Genomic DNA, 16,343 nt, shown 5'->3' with positions numbered 1-16,343 from the left:
TTAACCAACTACAGTGTATGGATTTTGGATTCTTATTCTAAAATAGTTCAACTGTAAAACATTTACTAGACAACTGAAGAAATTCAGACATGGATATTTGCTAATAATAAAGCATTACTCATTGTTTTAGTTGTGATAATATTTAAGATTTTTATTATTTACATATTTATTTATTTTTTTAAAGATTTTATTTATTTGACAACACAAGTAGGCAGAGAGGCAGGCAAAGAGAGAGAGGAAGGGAAGCAGGCTCCCTGCTGAGCAGGGAGCCTGATGGGGGGCTTGACCCCAGTTCCCTGGGATCATGACCTGAGCCGAAGGCAGAGGCTTTAACCCACTGAGCCACCCAGGTGCCCCAATATTTAGGATTTTTAAAAAGATTTTATTTATTTATTTGTCAGCTAGAGAGAGAGCACGCATGTGCATCACAAGCAGGGGAGAAGCGGGCTCCCCGCTGAGCAAGGATCCTGATGTGGGGCTTGGTCCTAGGGCCCTGGGATCATACCTGAGCTGAAGGCAGATGTTTAACCAACTGAGCCACCCAGGCATCCCAGAGGATTTTTTAAGAGTCCTTATCTCTTAGAAATGTTCATGAACACTATGAAATGTTCATGAAAGAAATGAAGAAACGCCTAAGATTTATTTGAAAACAGGAGGAGTAGGGACTGCTTGCAGGGTAAAGATGAAACGAGAGTGGCCAAGACTTGATTATTGTAGCTGGGAGTTGAGGATGTGAGGTTCACTGTATTATTTATTTATATATGCTTGAAATTTTCCATAATAACAAGTGTTTTAATCCTTATTTGTTATTCATCTTATCTGTAAACTCTTTATGAATGTAGGTTTAAGAGTACGTGACCACTAGAAGAGGGAGGTAGGCTTTTCTTGGATCTTACGGATATTTTAATTTGCATATTTTGCTCTGCAAAACACTGGTAATAAAAAAGTACAAGTCAGCGTTTTATAATCTTTTCGTCAAAGACTTGGTTTTTGATACCTTATCAAGTGGGCTAAGCCTAGATTTAGCTTTAATAGTAGTAGATCTCAGTCAGAAATTCAAATGAAAGGATTATTATAAAAATTTTATTAACTATAAGAGAAGTTTTCTTTAAAATTGCCTAGAGAGAATCACATATTTACGCGTATTTATATTTGTTAGATTTTTATACCAAATCCAAATACTTTGCCTAAAGTCTTGACTTAATTTTTTTCAGATGGATTTAATGCCTTTTATTAACAAAGCTGGCTGTGAATGTCTTAATGAAAGCGATGAGCATGGATTTGACAACTGTTTACGAAAAGATATGACCTTCTTGGAATCTGATTGTGATGAACAGGTAATTGATATTTAAATTAAAGCTTCTTGGGATCATCAATATTTATGCCCGCTCTGGGTTCCTTATCATGTTTCCATCCATGGTTTTATGTTTCTCCTTCCCACATGACCACTTCCTTTCCTTTTTGTAAGTTTCAGTTTCTTTGATGGTGCAGACCCACCTTCTTTCTCTGTTCTGCGCAAGCTGCCAGGTGTATTACACAGAACCTCGGAGTTTTGGATTGGCTCCACTACTGAGTTGAGCCTTCATTATGCTTAAGTCCTTATGTTCATTCTTGACCTGTCTTCCATGTTTTTTACTCACCCAACTGAGTTTGTACCTGAGAAATAGAGACTAACTAGATGAGCCCTCCCATGTGTGTGTTCCTCACTCCCAGATGTAAACCTGTATTGTACTTCCCTGCATTGTTGTCACAGGGAAGTATAGTACTGCCTTAACGAAGCCATCATTATCTTCATCTTGATTCTGACTTTCTTTAACCTACTTTCTAATCCACTGTCTTTGCTTTGTCCCCATTCCAGTTCATCTTCCACAGGTTCACAAAAGTTACTCTTCTAAAGCTTAAGTCTGGGGCGCCTGGGTGTCTCACTCCATCAAGCGTCTGCCTTCAGCTCAGGTCATGATCCCAGCGTCCTGGGATCCAGCCCAGCATCAGGCTCCCTGCTCAATGGGGAGTCTGCTTCTCCTTTCCCTCTGCCCCTTCTTATTTGGATACCATTTATTAATAGACTCTGTATCAGGATTTATTTTTATTAGAAATTATCTGCTAGTTCGTATCTAAAAATTTGTATGTTTGCTCACTCTCTCAAATAAATAAAATCTTAAAGAAAACATAATCTGATCATGCTTCTTTTTCTTAAAGGAGTTAAATGATTCTTCTTCACAGACTTCAGGAAGACGGTATCATATTCTTACTGACTTGATTTGTTTCTAGCTTTCCATTCTTTTCTCCTGTGGTTCAAGTTTCTGTAAACATGTCATGCTTATTATTTTTTGACACACTATTGCAGGTCAAGTATAACAAGTAATTATATAACCAAAGGAAATAGTCTGGGTATTTTCTCAGGCAAACAGATCACAGTAATACTGAAATCATAAATCCAAATTCCATTTTTACTCTAATCATGGCTACTTTACTGAATAGCTTTAAGAATATTGTTCACAGTTGTGTTCCTTGTAAATGGTGCCTTGAGTGGAATGTGATGATGCATATCAGCAGAACTGACCATAGCCTCCTGGAAGTTTTCCTGACGGGAAAATCTTCCTTCTAAGGTGGAAGCATAGATACGTATATCAGACACGATTTCAGCTAGAAAGAAGATAGAGCAAATGATTCACGGTTTCTGAGAGAGAGAGAGAGAGACGCAACCTGACAGCATTTCATATCCTAGTTCCCTTATGTGGCCTTCTAAATTCAATTAAGTCCAATAAGTTTAGGATGGAGGCTTGGAGGTTACTATAGAGCTATTAAAAGTCTTATTCTCTTGATTTTTGGACCAAATAGAGTGCATCTGAGGGCTAGTTTCTTCACATAGTCTGTGCATTGTCTTCAGATTGTCAAATGATGTGGGTAGATGCTTGACAAACCATTCTATAAAATGTGAAGCTTATATGCTAAAATATATAGTTTGAATTTTGTTTGATTTTTTGGAAGACAAATTGCTTGTCAGTTCACAGGTCACAAGACATTAGGTTCGTATGCATTTCCCCCTGCCCCAACACACCTTTTTTTAGTAGGCTCTATAGCCAGCGATGGGTTCCACCTCACAGCTTCTAGATAAAGTGTTGCATGCTCTACTGACTAAGCCTGCCAGGTGCCCCCCCATGCCAGTTTTTAATTTAATTTAATTTATTCCATTAAATTTTGTTGTCATTCCCTTATGTGAATAATAGATGATTATATTTCTCAAATGTCAGTCTAGTCAAGTTACTTTCAACTTACTGATGTTTTATATTACATTGGTTTTATGAATTGAATATTTTCTGTCTTTGAATTATTTTAAATATTTTAAATATTTGAATAACAATTTTACGTCTAAATAGCTGTTGTGTGTATGCAAGGTGTTGAAGCCCTTTTAAAATGAAACTTTTTATTTTCTTCACAGTTGCTTATTACTGTGGCGTTTAATCAACCTGTTAAGCTTTATTCAATGAAATTTCAAGGGCCAGATAATGGTGAGTAATGGACAGCTTTTCTTTAACTTCCTGCTCTGTGGATCTGTTAAGCCCATATGTAAAACTTTTTATTAAATAATAGAGGTAGATATTCCTTGTTTTGGAAAGAGTGAAATTGTTTCTGGAACAAAGCAAGGAGATAAATGAATGTGCAAATAATGTGGTATTACTAGAAACCAAAAGGAACAGAAAAAGAAAATTTTATCTTATTTCTAAAAGTTTAATCTTGTAATCTAAAAACAAAGAAACTCTTTCTTCCAATTCTTACTATAAGACTCCAGGTTTGAAGTAGCTATGTTTCAGGATCAGAACTGGGAGGGATTTATTTTACACTCCATTGTTATAGGTGATAAATAAGGTTCTAAATCTTCCTATATGTTCACTATTACTAGTTTCACAACTTCTTTATAAATATTATGCTGTAAACAGGATTTTCCAGACTTGGTATTTCTCTTTCTATTAAATAAGGGATTTTTCTTATTCATCTTCCTCCTTTTTTTCCTGTCTTTATGCATTTTTTTTTTAAAGATTTTATTTATTTATTTGACACACAGAGATCACAAGTAGGCAGAGAGGCAGGCAGAGAGAGAGAGGAGGAAGCAGGCTTCCTGCTGAGCAGAGAGCCGGATGCGGGGCTCGATCCCAGGACCCTGAGATCATGACCTGAGCCGAAGGCAGCGGCTTAACCCACTGAGCCACCCAGGCGCCCCTATGCATTTTTTTTTTTTTGGTTGTGTGTTGGCAGTAGTGAGGAGTAGGATTTTTCTTTATAATTGATTGGAAGAAACTGCAAACACCCTATTTATTAGGTAGCATTCCCTTCTCATTTTGCCGTTTTAAATTTTTATGTATTAATATTTTTCATTGATAAATTGTATCTTTATTGTGAAAATACAAGAATTCTGTAAAAGCAGTTGCTACAGAGATGAATAAGCAATATGAATATCTTAAAGATTCCTTACTTAGCCACCAAATACAGGTTTTGGATTGTACCCTGAAGTTTAAAGGGACTAAGGCATTCTCTAAATGTGATGTAACAGCTTAGCACATCTTCATTCCTAAGGTGAAATTTGGCAATTTGCATAATTTTTTAAAAAGATTTTATTTATTTATTTAAGAGACAGTGAGTGAACCAGAGAGGGAATGCAAGCTGTTGGGGGGAGGGGGGAGAGGGAGAAGCAGGCTCCCCGCTGAGCGGAGAGCACCATGTGAGGCTTGATCCCAGGCCCCTGGGATCATAACTTGAGTTGAAGGCAGATGCTTAACCAACTGAGCCACCCAGGTGCCCCAGCAATTTGTATAATTAATTTTCTTTTAGCTAAATGTTGTCACTGGTAATGTTTTTCTCCTTAATAACAAATGTACCAGTTGTTGGCAGTGCAAGACCCAGCTCAGATGGTAACCTGTACCTTGTCAGACTGCATTGCCGCCTTCCTTGTACCTCCTGACTAGTAGTATTACATTTATCATAGTGTGGCTTTTACAGTTGAGGGCAAGAAGTCTGTGTGTGTGTACGTGTTTGCAAATGTACATATGTGTTTCAATCTAGTATTCATAGAACTTAGCATACTGCTGGCAGGCATTAAAAAATGTCTATAAAAAAAGAATGGCTATGAAAATACTCAGAATTTCCAAACGTTCCTAAAGATTTAGGTAGGTGTGTGCATATATTTGGGAGTGTGACTGGTTGTATAGTGTGAATGTAATGGTGAAAGGAGGAAAGTATTGCAAGTCTGATTTAACATTTAATTTTATTCTACCATTTTATAGGTCAGGGTCCTAAATATGTAAAAATTTTTATCAATCTCCCCCGATCTATGGATTTTGAAGAAGCAGAAAGAAGTGAACCAACTCAAGCTCTGGAACTAACAGAGGATGATATTAAAGAAGATGGCATTGTCCCACTTCGTTATGTTAAGTTTCAGAATGTTAACAGTGTAACTGTAAGTAGTATTTCAACTATATTTAATGAGTTTGTGGGTAGCAGTTCATGCTAGGATACCTTTAGTATCCTAGGTGATTTTATTTTATTTTTTAAATTTTATTTATTTATTTTTTAAAGATTTTATTTATTTGACAGAGAGGGAGATCTCAAGTAGGCAGAGAAGCAGGCAGACAGAGAGGAGGAAGCAGGCACCCCGCTGAGCAGAGAGCCCAATGTGGGGCTCCATCCCAGGACCTGGGATCATGACCTGAGCCGAAGGCAGAGGCTTTAACCCACTGAGCCACCCAGGGCGCCCCATATCCTAGGTGATTTTAAATGATCCTTTAAAGTAGGTTTTTGGGGACGCCTGGGTGGCTCAGTGGGTTAAAACCTCTGCCTTCAGCTCAGGTCACTATCCCAGAGTCCTGGGATGGAGCCCCGCATCCGGCTTTCTGCTCAGCGGAGAGCCTGCCCGCCCGCCCCCCCCCCCCACCTGCCTCTCTGCCTACTTATGATCTCTGTTTGTCAAATAAATAAAAACAAAACAAAACAAAAAAGAAGTAGGTTTTTGTCCACCTGACTTTGAGTAAAAATGTATAATGAATTAATTAAATTTTCTTTTTTTATTTATGTACACTAAAGAGAAAGGACAAGTTGATTTTTTAAAAAATTATGAATTTGTCAGTTTACATACTTTATACATATTTGGTAGCTTTTCTTAAAAGTTTATTCTAGAATATTTATAGTTAAACTGAAGATATTTGTACGTTATCCTCATCCGTGATGATGAGTAATGTTACAATTGTAAAATCCAATTCAGTCTTCTAAAGTGTATGGTTTTTAATAGTGTTGTGGTCATGATCTCAGTAAAAATGACTTTTTAAAAAGATACTTTTACATTATCTTAATTTACATAAAGAAATTAGCTGTTTCTTAGCAGTTTAAATTGCTTTTGTGAGTTTTAATAATGAATCCCAGCATATGTATTCCAAACCACACCTCCCATCCACCCCTCCCAATGCAGTCTTTCAGAGGAGAGAGTAGGAGGGTTAGAATAGAATAGTGGGATACTTAGAAAAAAAGTGGGAACAAGCACAGAATCACTGAGAACAAACAAATCATGCTAAACTAATGTGATTTCCTTGTTACACATATACTTATTTATTAAAGATTTTGTTTATTTTGCTTGAGAAGAGAGCTATCCGATGGAGCAAGCATGAGCAACAGAGCACAAGCAGGGGGAGTGGCGGAGGGAGAGGGATAAGCAGGCTCCCCACTGAGCAGAGAGTTGCATTGAGGGCTGGATCCCAGGACCTTAGGATCATGACCTGAGCTAAACACAGCTGCTCAACTGACCGAGCCACTCAGGCGCCCTGTGATTTCCTTGTTTTAATGAAATGATTCTGGTTTTTGTAAATTAAAGAATGTTAATATATTCATTTTTGGAGGTTTTCACTGGATTTTTCACAGGATAATAATAAGATGAAGGATTATAATTGAGACTTCAGTATTTGAAATACTCTACCCAAACGAAGTGGACGAAAATGGTTGGTTATATTAAACTAAAATACTAGTTTATCAGATATTTTCCTGACTTACATTTGTAGCATATTCTCAATTAATGCCAGTTGCTTTATTTAGTGATGGAAGCAAGGTATTTATTGGAAAAGCCCTTACAATCCAAACATCTTGATATAATGTCCTTTGTCATTGAGAATCACTGTCCATAGTTATCTTGTGATAGGCTCAAGTCTGTATGTGCTGTATCTTATCTCAGTCAAACTTTTAGTCAGTGACTTAAGTCATAGAAAGCATGCCATGACAGTTTTGATCAGAAAGTGTAATCAAAGTAGGTGAATTTTAAAAGCCATAAATATAAACTGATGTGCTAATTTTCAAAGAGCATTGTAGATAAATGGAGAGTTGGTGTAACAGTCTACCTGTTGTAGACTTGGAAGTTTTTTTGTTGTTTTTTTTTTAAAGATGTTATTTATTTATTTGTCAGAGAGAGGGGTGGGGAGAGAAAGAACACAAGCAGGGGGAGCAGCAGGCAGAGGGAAAAGCAGGCTCCCCGCTGAGCAAGGAGCCCAGTGCAGGGCTCCATCCCAGGACCTTGGGATTATGACCTGAGCCGAAAGCAGACACTTAACCCACTGAGCCACCCAGGTGTCTCCAGACTTGGAAATTTTAATTGATAAGTTCAGTTCAAGATGAATCTGCTTGCCTATAAAAACAACAAAAACTGATTAATGCCATCAGAGGATGAAAGAAGTATGTTGTCTAAATCAAGAGAGGCAGTGTTCTTAAGTAGACAGTATCTAGAGTATTGTGTTTTATTTTGTTTTTGTTTTTTTAAAAAAAGCGTATAGTAATCCAGTATATTGAAAAAGAATCTGTGAGTAAAGCTGCTGTCTACTTACATGCTGAGCAGAGTTTTTACATAGAAAGTATAGAGAGTCAAGCTTAAAAAGAATGCAGGCTATAGTACAGTATAGTTTTAGAGACTTTCTTCAGTCAAAAACCAATTTTAATAAAATTTCAGCAGTGGTTTGCCCACTGTAATAATTTCATACTCTTTGAACATTCTGTGTAAAGAATTTAGTTGTGACTCCTCTACACCCTCACACCGAATTATCTGGAGCTTGTGTATTTGGGTGTCTTGCCATGATATCCTGGAGAGGACGAGGATAGCAGGGCAAACAGTGGAATTAATAGCCCTATAGGAGCACTAGTCTAAATGTAGTTTGGGTTAATCCTTACAAAGAATGAAAAGATATTTTCATTAATAATCTAACAATATCAGTTAAACATGTTTGTGAAAAAGGATACAATTATTAATGTAATGCTTTTTTTTCTTTTTGGTGGGGGGGGTTGTAGATATTTGTTCAGTCCAATCAAGGTGAAGAAGAAACAACAAGAATTTCATATTTTACTTTTATTGGTACTCCAGTCCAGGCAACAAATATGAATGACTTCAAACGAGTAAGTTTGTTTTAAATGGTATTTAGGGGAAGTAAAAATACATTTTAAAGAAGTAATTTTGTAAAGATCAAAATCGTAATCACGTCATGAAATTTTAGGTTAACCTAGGACAGTGGGTTCTCCTAATCACATTTTTAGATATCCAACTAAAAGATAATTTCTAATAAAAATAAATCCTGATACAGAGTCTATTAATAAATGGTATCCAAATAAGATACCAGATAATGCTGTCCAAATAATGGTGTCTGTAAGTAAATGATATCCATTAATAATGGTATCCAAATGGTATCCAAATAAGTGAGCATAGTATAAAATGTACAGAAGTGTTGAATCACTGTGTTGTACACCTAAAACCAATATAACATTGTATGTCAACCATACCTCAGTTAAAAAAAAATCCGTATCTATAATGAAAGTATAGTATACCTTTAATAAAAGGAAAGTATTTTAAACTAACTAAATAATTGTTTGGTTATAGAAAGTAGTTAGGAATGTCGAAATAGGAGTAAGTTAAATCATTATTATTAGTGAATGTTTTAAGAATTTTGAAGATACCAGGATTCTGATTATTGTTTCCGATGAAAACATTTAAAATCACTTGAACAGTTTTAATCAAAAAGAATGGGTTCAGTTTTACTACACTGAGATGCCTTTAAACCATGTCTGTGTGCTGAAAGACCACTTGGCACAAGCAACGAAATTATCAGTGAACAGGCAGATTGCGTATATATGTATATGTACATTTTTAAAAAGATTTTATTTATTTATTTGACAGAGAGAGAGAGCACAAGTAGGCAGGGAGGCAAGCAGAGAGAGAGGGGGACGTAGGAACCCCGCTAAGCAGAAAGCCTGATGCGGGGCTCCATCCCAGGACCCTGAGACCATGACCTGAGCCAAACGCAGAGGCTTAACCCACTGAGCCATCCAGGCGCCCCCGTATATGTACATTTTTGTTTTGTTTTGTGGACACAGTCCTAAGGATTGCGGGAGATTAAGATATATGAGACCCTTAGGACTGAGAACATTTTGTCCATTCATGGAACAACTGCTACTTGGTCACAGTTCCTTAGGGAGACGTAACGTATTACAACCACAGATCACGGAAGTGCGTCCAGGAGCTTTCTCAGTATAGAACCTAGTTACGGGGCACAAATTGAGTGTGCAGCAGTAGGGGAAAGGTAGCTGTGGCCATGTTTCTGTGGCTGCCTTTGACAGTGTAGAACCGGAGGTGATGATAAAGAGGTGATTATATGGGAGAAAGTTTCCCTAGGGCGGCCAGTGCCTGGAGGAAGAGGGGCCCAGCTAAACAGTTTAGACCCCCATTTGGTGGGGAGGTGAAGCCATGGAGCATCCTGAAAACTCTTTTTTTTTTTTTTTTTTTTTTTTTTTTTTTTTTTTTTTTTCATCCTGAAAACTCTTATTCTTTTTGGTGGTTTCTACAGATCTTATTTTTTTTTTCACTTTTTAAAAATTTCTTTTCAGCGTAACAGTATTCATCGTACAGATCTTATTTTAATTCAATTACAGAAAAATTTGTAAAATTGCATAACAGTGGATAAGTTATAAAATTGTATACTGGTTTTTACAAAATTGATAACCTTGACCATAGATATTTTAACTTGTGAGTTTTCAACAACTATTTCTTCCTGTCTCATAATTAACTTTTGGGAACTGTGGGACAATAATGTACTTAGATCTGTCATGTCAAATGTTTGCCATATGTAAGACAGATCAGAAGGTCAGAAGAAGCAGAGATTAAACATCTCCATTTTTCTGATATGAGATATGCTGTACTGGGAAAATTGTGAGCACCAAAGACATTTTGGCTGCCTGCTTTGTTATATTGCTTGTTGGAATTAAATGTCATTGGATTTGGCTTTAACTGCCTTGCATAGTTTGTTTTTAGCTTAATTCCTTCATAAGATCTACTGTAAGCTGTATACCATTAATTCACCTCAAGTTCCCTGCTTCTCACCTCTGCTCCTGCTGTTTGATTTCCATTTTTCTCTTTAACCACTGCTCCATTTTGACCGTCTTCTTACCAGCCTGCCGTTCAGTCAGTTTTCTAATGTATGTCAGTAATCATCCATTTAAGAATCTCTCTCCAGCTCTTTGGTTTTAGCATCCTCCCTCTCATACGTGTTCTCTCCTAGCTCCTCTCTCGCTCTTTTGACTTACCAAACTACTTTCTCTGGACTGTCTTTAGGATAGCAAAGATGTTAGACTTTTCTTGCTTGGGAGTATTTGTGTTTGTTTTGTAATTTGGCTGTGCATTCATTTAACTAACCACTTTTTTTAAATCTTAACATTATTGTAGAGCAATAGTTCTCAAACATTTTGGTCTCAGGACCCTTTTATACTATTAAATATTATTGAGGACCAAAAAGAGCTTTTGTTACTATAGGCCATATTTATCTAATATTTACGTTTTAAGAAATGAAACAAAAATATAAAAATTACTTATAAATCATAAACTCCTTATATATTAACACAAATAATATTTTTAAATTAAAATACATATTTTCCAAAATAAAAACCAATTTAACAGGAAGAGCATTGTTTCATGCCCTACAAATTATTCTACTGTCTGGCTTAATAGAACCCTCTCATTCTCATGCCTGCTTCTACATTCAGTCTGGTTTGATATCATAGGTCATGTAGCCTCTGGGAAACTCCATTGTACACCTGTGAGACAGTGAGATTAAGAAGGCAAATAACGATTTAGCATTATTATGAAAATAGTTTTGAATGCTCCCTGAATGGGTGTCAGGAACCCCCCAGCTAGACCACACTGAGAACTACTTTGAGAATAATTTCATACTATCATGGACTCCTTTCTTGGTGTTAGTCCCTTGCTTTTAATGTCTGATAAATTTTAATTGGTTGAATGATCTCATGTATGTTAATACTACATTGCATTTCCTTTTACTAATTTCTGAATGAGACTTGTGTCATTCATTGAATTATTCCTCAAAAGCAAGCTAATATTTCAGTCCTTTTTGCATTTTGCTAAGTTAACAACATTGGTGTAGGAAAACTGCAATAAAAAATTATTTATTGTTTAACTGAAATTGGCCACTTTAGATTTTTGTATAGATAGTTGCTTACTAAAAATTATAAATGCGTTTGGTTTCTAGAAAAGGAAATAATAAATACACGGTATGGTACTTGTTGTCCCTGTAGTACTGTGCTAGGTGTGATCATAATCTCTGTGTATAGCAAGTTTATCTTATAGGGTAACATAAAAACTTTGGAAAGTTGATCAAAATGAATCAAACCTTAGTTCAAGTCTCTTCCTTTACAGGGCATTCTCATACTTTCCTAGGTCAGTGATATCTCCTTCCCAAGAATGGTTGGGAGAGGACAAGAATATTTTGTGGAGGAGGGAGGGTCTTGAACTAAATAAACTTTGAGAGTAGAAATGGATAGCAGTGGAGGAAAAGATAGTAGGGGGGCACTCCAGGTAGAAAATAGGAACTTGGGCATGAAAATGGGAAGGTGTAGGACTTTATTTAGTCAGCCTGAATTTCAAAGGAATTTTACAGTCATTAGAATTTAAAATTTCAAAATAAATTTGGCATGTATTTTATCAGCACAAAGAGGAACATTTTGATACCCCTTTCTATAATGAAGAAAGCTATAAAAAATGCTTTAGAGAATGATAGAATTGTATTGCATTTTCAGTTCACATTTTATATTGTTTGAGTTGTTTCTAGATAATTTTAGTTTTCAGAGTGTCATTGATCTCCTTATGTCACTAAGGTGACACAAGCTAAGGTAATGCTAATGAATCTTGGATGTGGATAGAAATCTTAGACCTCCTTGCATGCTATTTATTAAAACTTTAAAGGTTGTACTTTTAAGATTTGGTAGACTAGAACATACTTTCCACTTGTCTGTTTTTGGTAATTATAGGCATTGTGCACAGATTATAATATACACTTCAGCTATTTGTTGTTGTAAATGGATTCTTTGTGTTGCAGCATGAAAAGCTTGCCATCTTAATTGAAGTAGTTATTTTCTTTGCTAAAATATGCTCGATACATGGATTACTTTATTTTAATACAAAAATAATAACATATAAGGTCACAGAAATGAGCAAAATCGAAGGGGCTTCTGCTTCTTAGGGAATGAGGTGCATGTGAAAAGCAGAGCAGGTTTTCTATCACTGTAATAAAAAGAGACTTTTCTAAACTGGCCATTCACCATATCAGCTGTTTTTGTAACATTTCTGTCTGTTTATTTTTCAGCTTTTTTAATGCAACTCAAATGAACTAAAAACAGAAGATTTTTTAAAATGAAGTAATATAAAGATTGACCTTATCTCACTCTACTCCCCTCCTTGCTTCTCTGCTCATCTAGCACCTGTCTGCTCTCACCCTTCCCATGTTCTCGCCATTATTGGTGCAAGATTTCTTCAGCTTCTGTCATCTGGATCAGCCTTGTAACCTAGATTTCCTCAGCCATCTCTTTCTTCAGATCTTATTCTAGCCATGTGTCTCATTTGGCCTTATGTTTTGGTTGCTTTTTATTTTGGGCTTGCAACTAAGTGCTTTAATTTTATTATCATACCATGTTGCTCCCCTGACTTTTTTTTTTTTTTTTTTTTTTACTTTCTCATATTTCATTTTGGTACGACCATTTTGAGGAATCATATTGCAATAAAATGTTGTTGTAAATGCTTTCAGACTTAACTAGTTGTTGGATGTTTTAATCCAATCTAAAGTTTAAATTTTGGGGGGGGAGGAACTATAGAATCATTTTAGATATGAACAGTTTCATTAACTTCTTTTATACAAGAACTAGTGTAATATATTGAATAAGTTTTAGTTAGAAGACATGGATTTTCTTTTCTCAATGGAACTGCAGCTCCAAAGTCTTTCCTGATTAATTATGGGCACGTCCACTGCTTTGTCTACCCAAGTGAGCTCAAGGCGTTGAAAGAAGGACTGAATGTGTTAGGCTGGTTTAAATTCTTAACATAGAAGATCAATGGACTCTTCACTGAATAAATATTTTTGACACCTAATTTTAATGTACCTAGACGATTGTTTGAGGTGTAATATACACTTAAAAATGAATAAAATACTTCCTTATGTTTGGGATGAGAAAAATCCATATTGGAATGCTGAATTTCTTCTTTTTTACAGAGAATACACATTGGCAAGTTGAGAGTTATCAACCTGTGAAACAGTATGCAGATTTGTGTCTTCTGTATCACATCTGCTAAAATTTTAATTTTTAATATTAGTTGTTTCTGTTTTCTTTTGCTTAATCTAATAGCTCTGTGTTTTGTGTGTTCCCAAGTGATAATAATGATCAATAATGCTTTCAGTGTTTATCTGCTTAAATTCATTTGTGATACAAATATTGCCAACTTCCTCCTTTCTTAAGAAGGCCCCCCCTTGACTCTTAAACCCTGATTTTTTTAATCTTACCCACATATTTTATGAGACTATCTCTTTAGTATCTTTCTGGCTTTTGGGGCTTTCTAACATACGGTTTTCGTAGATTGGAGAGGAGCTCTTTTAAAGTAATGGAACTGGTTTTCCTCAAGGTCAGGAAAATGGCATGTCTGACATCATATGATTGGGAATTAAGTGGAAGGTTTTTATAATCTTTTCTCATGAATGCCATTGACCCAGCCACGTTCTGTTTTGGACCAGACATGTACTGAAGACCTTCATGAGTTTTGCTTGATTCATACTACCATTTGGAGCAGAATCAGCTAAAGTATGAAAATTACATTTATAAATAAACATAGAAATCTTTTTTTAAGATTTTTATTTTTTTTTAAATTTGATAGAGCGAAAGAGTATGCACATGCATACACAAGCACGGGGAGAGCAGGGAGAGGGAGAAGCAGGCTCCCCACTGAGCAGGGAGCCTGATGCGAGGCTTGATCCCAGGACTCTGGGATCATGACTTGAGCTGAAGGCAGATGCTTAACTGACAGCTATCCAAGCACCCCATAGAAATCTTTTTGTATACAAATGCATCTTCAGTAGCTTGCAAGTAGATTTCTTTAGAGGTATTTCTGCTGTGAGACTATATCATCTAATGATAAACTTCAGGTTTTAAGTAAATTATTTGCTTAAAATATAATTCTGGAACCTTCTACAGAGAATTTGTTTTCTAGCACTGTTGGTAGAAACCAGGTTTTTTCTTATATTTTTATGCTGTCATATTTATACCAACTAGGACATTTTTAAAGCCCTCTGATGGAGAATTTTTCTAATCATTGACAGAAACAAGATTGATTCTTTATGTTTTTTATAGTACATTTGTAGCAGCCAGGGTTTTTTAAAAATAGTAGCTAGGCAAAATTAGTCATTTTTAATCTCTTTTCATTGCATATCTACATATTGAGAGAAAAGTCTAGAAACTTGTCATCTTGGGCATTTAGACATAAGTTTAGCATACTCTTGATTCTAGAGTATTTTGTGAACGACATTTGATTTCTAATTGCCTAAAAATAGTTTTCCAAATATATTTCACTCATATAGCATCATCCTTTTATTAACTTCTCTAAACTGTCAACCTTGTTTTGAAAAATTGCATTGCTTTTCCTTTAAACAGTGTGGGAAACCAAAAATAGCCTGCATGTGTTTTATTTTTAATTCCTTGAGGCTGGGAGGAAAGGGAAGGTCACAGTTTGCTTCAACATTGAAAATACACTGCATGCCAAAAAAAAACCAACCCCCCCCCCCAAAAAAAAACCAGGGATGAAAATTAATACCAGGTTTCAAAGGTGATTACCAATTAGTAATATTATTTTGAAAATAACGCATATTTCTAAATCAATAAGATGTACATGTAAAGTTATTTTTGTTTTCTAGGTAGTTGGCAAAAAAGGAGAAAGCCACTAAGGTACAAAGACACTGGAAGACCATATTGCAATCAGATCTACAGCTCCTGGATAATTGCTTGATTCTCGTCAGAGACTGTCAATATTCCATTCATTGCCATTACCAATAAATCATTGCTTTTGTTCGGATGGTATCACTAGTGTTTTTATTGTAATCTTGATACATGCAATTGTAAATAAAAGTCACTACTTTTGCCAAGCTTAATTTTTCTCATTCTAAATAAGTATTTTCTCTTTTCATTTATCTGAAAATTGACCCACTTCTGATTTTCAAGGACTTAATCTAATCTAGTAGCTGTTGATTGAAAGCCAGTTTTTCTCTTTAGGGGAGCAAGACTGTCTTAAGGAATTAAGGAGTGCGTGTGCTGTGCTCATACACATACATAGAGCAAGTGATTTTGATAAATGGACTTGGAACAGCTAAGTATGTTAAAATGAGTACTAATTCATGTTTATTAAACATTTGGTTATCTGGGCTATAGAAATTATTGAAATTATAACCTACCAGAAATAAACAAGTTTAATGAGATTTAAGTTTTCTCACTTAAAGCTGTTAATGGGACCACGGATTTTAATCCCTTCTGGATGACTTTAAAAATTTGAGTTAGCCATTATCTTTACTGTCGAAATCTGACCATGGTCAGATGTGAATTCATCTGTGAATTCATGTAGCAACAGGACTTAATATTTTTAATCAAGTATTTATTACCTTAGCTACCAAAAGATGCAGTGTTAATATACAGAGAACATGATTTAAAGTTAAAAACAAATTTGCCAAATTGTGTGTTTGAAAGGTGTTTCACAAAAGGCTAGCAAAACAAAACATGTGTTCTTTAACTATTTTTAATCTTAAAACTAATCTAGAAAGCATTGGTAAATTTAATTTTTAAATTTCTCTTTAAAATTAAAATTAAAATTTCTCTGAATATTAAAAATTCAGTGTTTGAAAAGAGTACATAGACTATTAATTTTGATTCAGTTAATACCTTTGAGGGCATTTTTGTATAGGAATGTGGTCGAGATAGCATTTTTACCTTTGGGAGACCAATGTATTTAT

General features: G+C 35.5%; 1 protein-coding gene across 1 annotated transcript in view; it reads left to right on the top strand.

Moving 5' to 3' along the window:
• TXNL1 (thioredoxin like 1) overlaps positions 1–15,420 on the top strand; it is a 32,503-nt gene extending 17,083 nt beyond the window's left edge. The window contains exons 4-8 of the mRNA XM_046025591.1: positions 1,215–1,337; positions 3,443–3,512; positions 5,283–5,455; positions 8,314–8,418; positions 15,258–15,420. Coding sequence (XP_045881547.1) covers positions 1,215–1,337; positions 3,443–3,512; positions 5,283–5,455; positions 8,314–8,418; positions 15,258–15,287 — 501 coding nt within the window. The 3' untranslated portion in view covers positions 15,288–15,420. The remainder of the gene's footprint in view (positions 1–1,214; positions 1,338–3,442; positions 3,513–5,282; positions 5,456–8,313; positions 8,419–15,257) is intronic.
• The last annotated feature ends 923 nt before the right edge of the window (positions 15,421–16,343 follow it).

Source organism: Meles meles, chromosome 12 (assembly GCF_922984935.1).
Source record: "Meles meles chromosome 12, mMelMel3.1 paternal haplotype, whole genome shotgun sequence".
In the NCBI taxonomy this organism is placed as follows: domain Eukaryota; kingdom Metazoa; phylum Chordata; class Mammalia; order Carnivora; family Mustelidae; genus Meles; species Meles meles.
The sequence above is the reverse complement of the archived record's forward strand: the minus strand, read 5'-3'. Positions and strand labels throughout refer to the sequence as shown.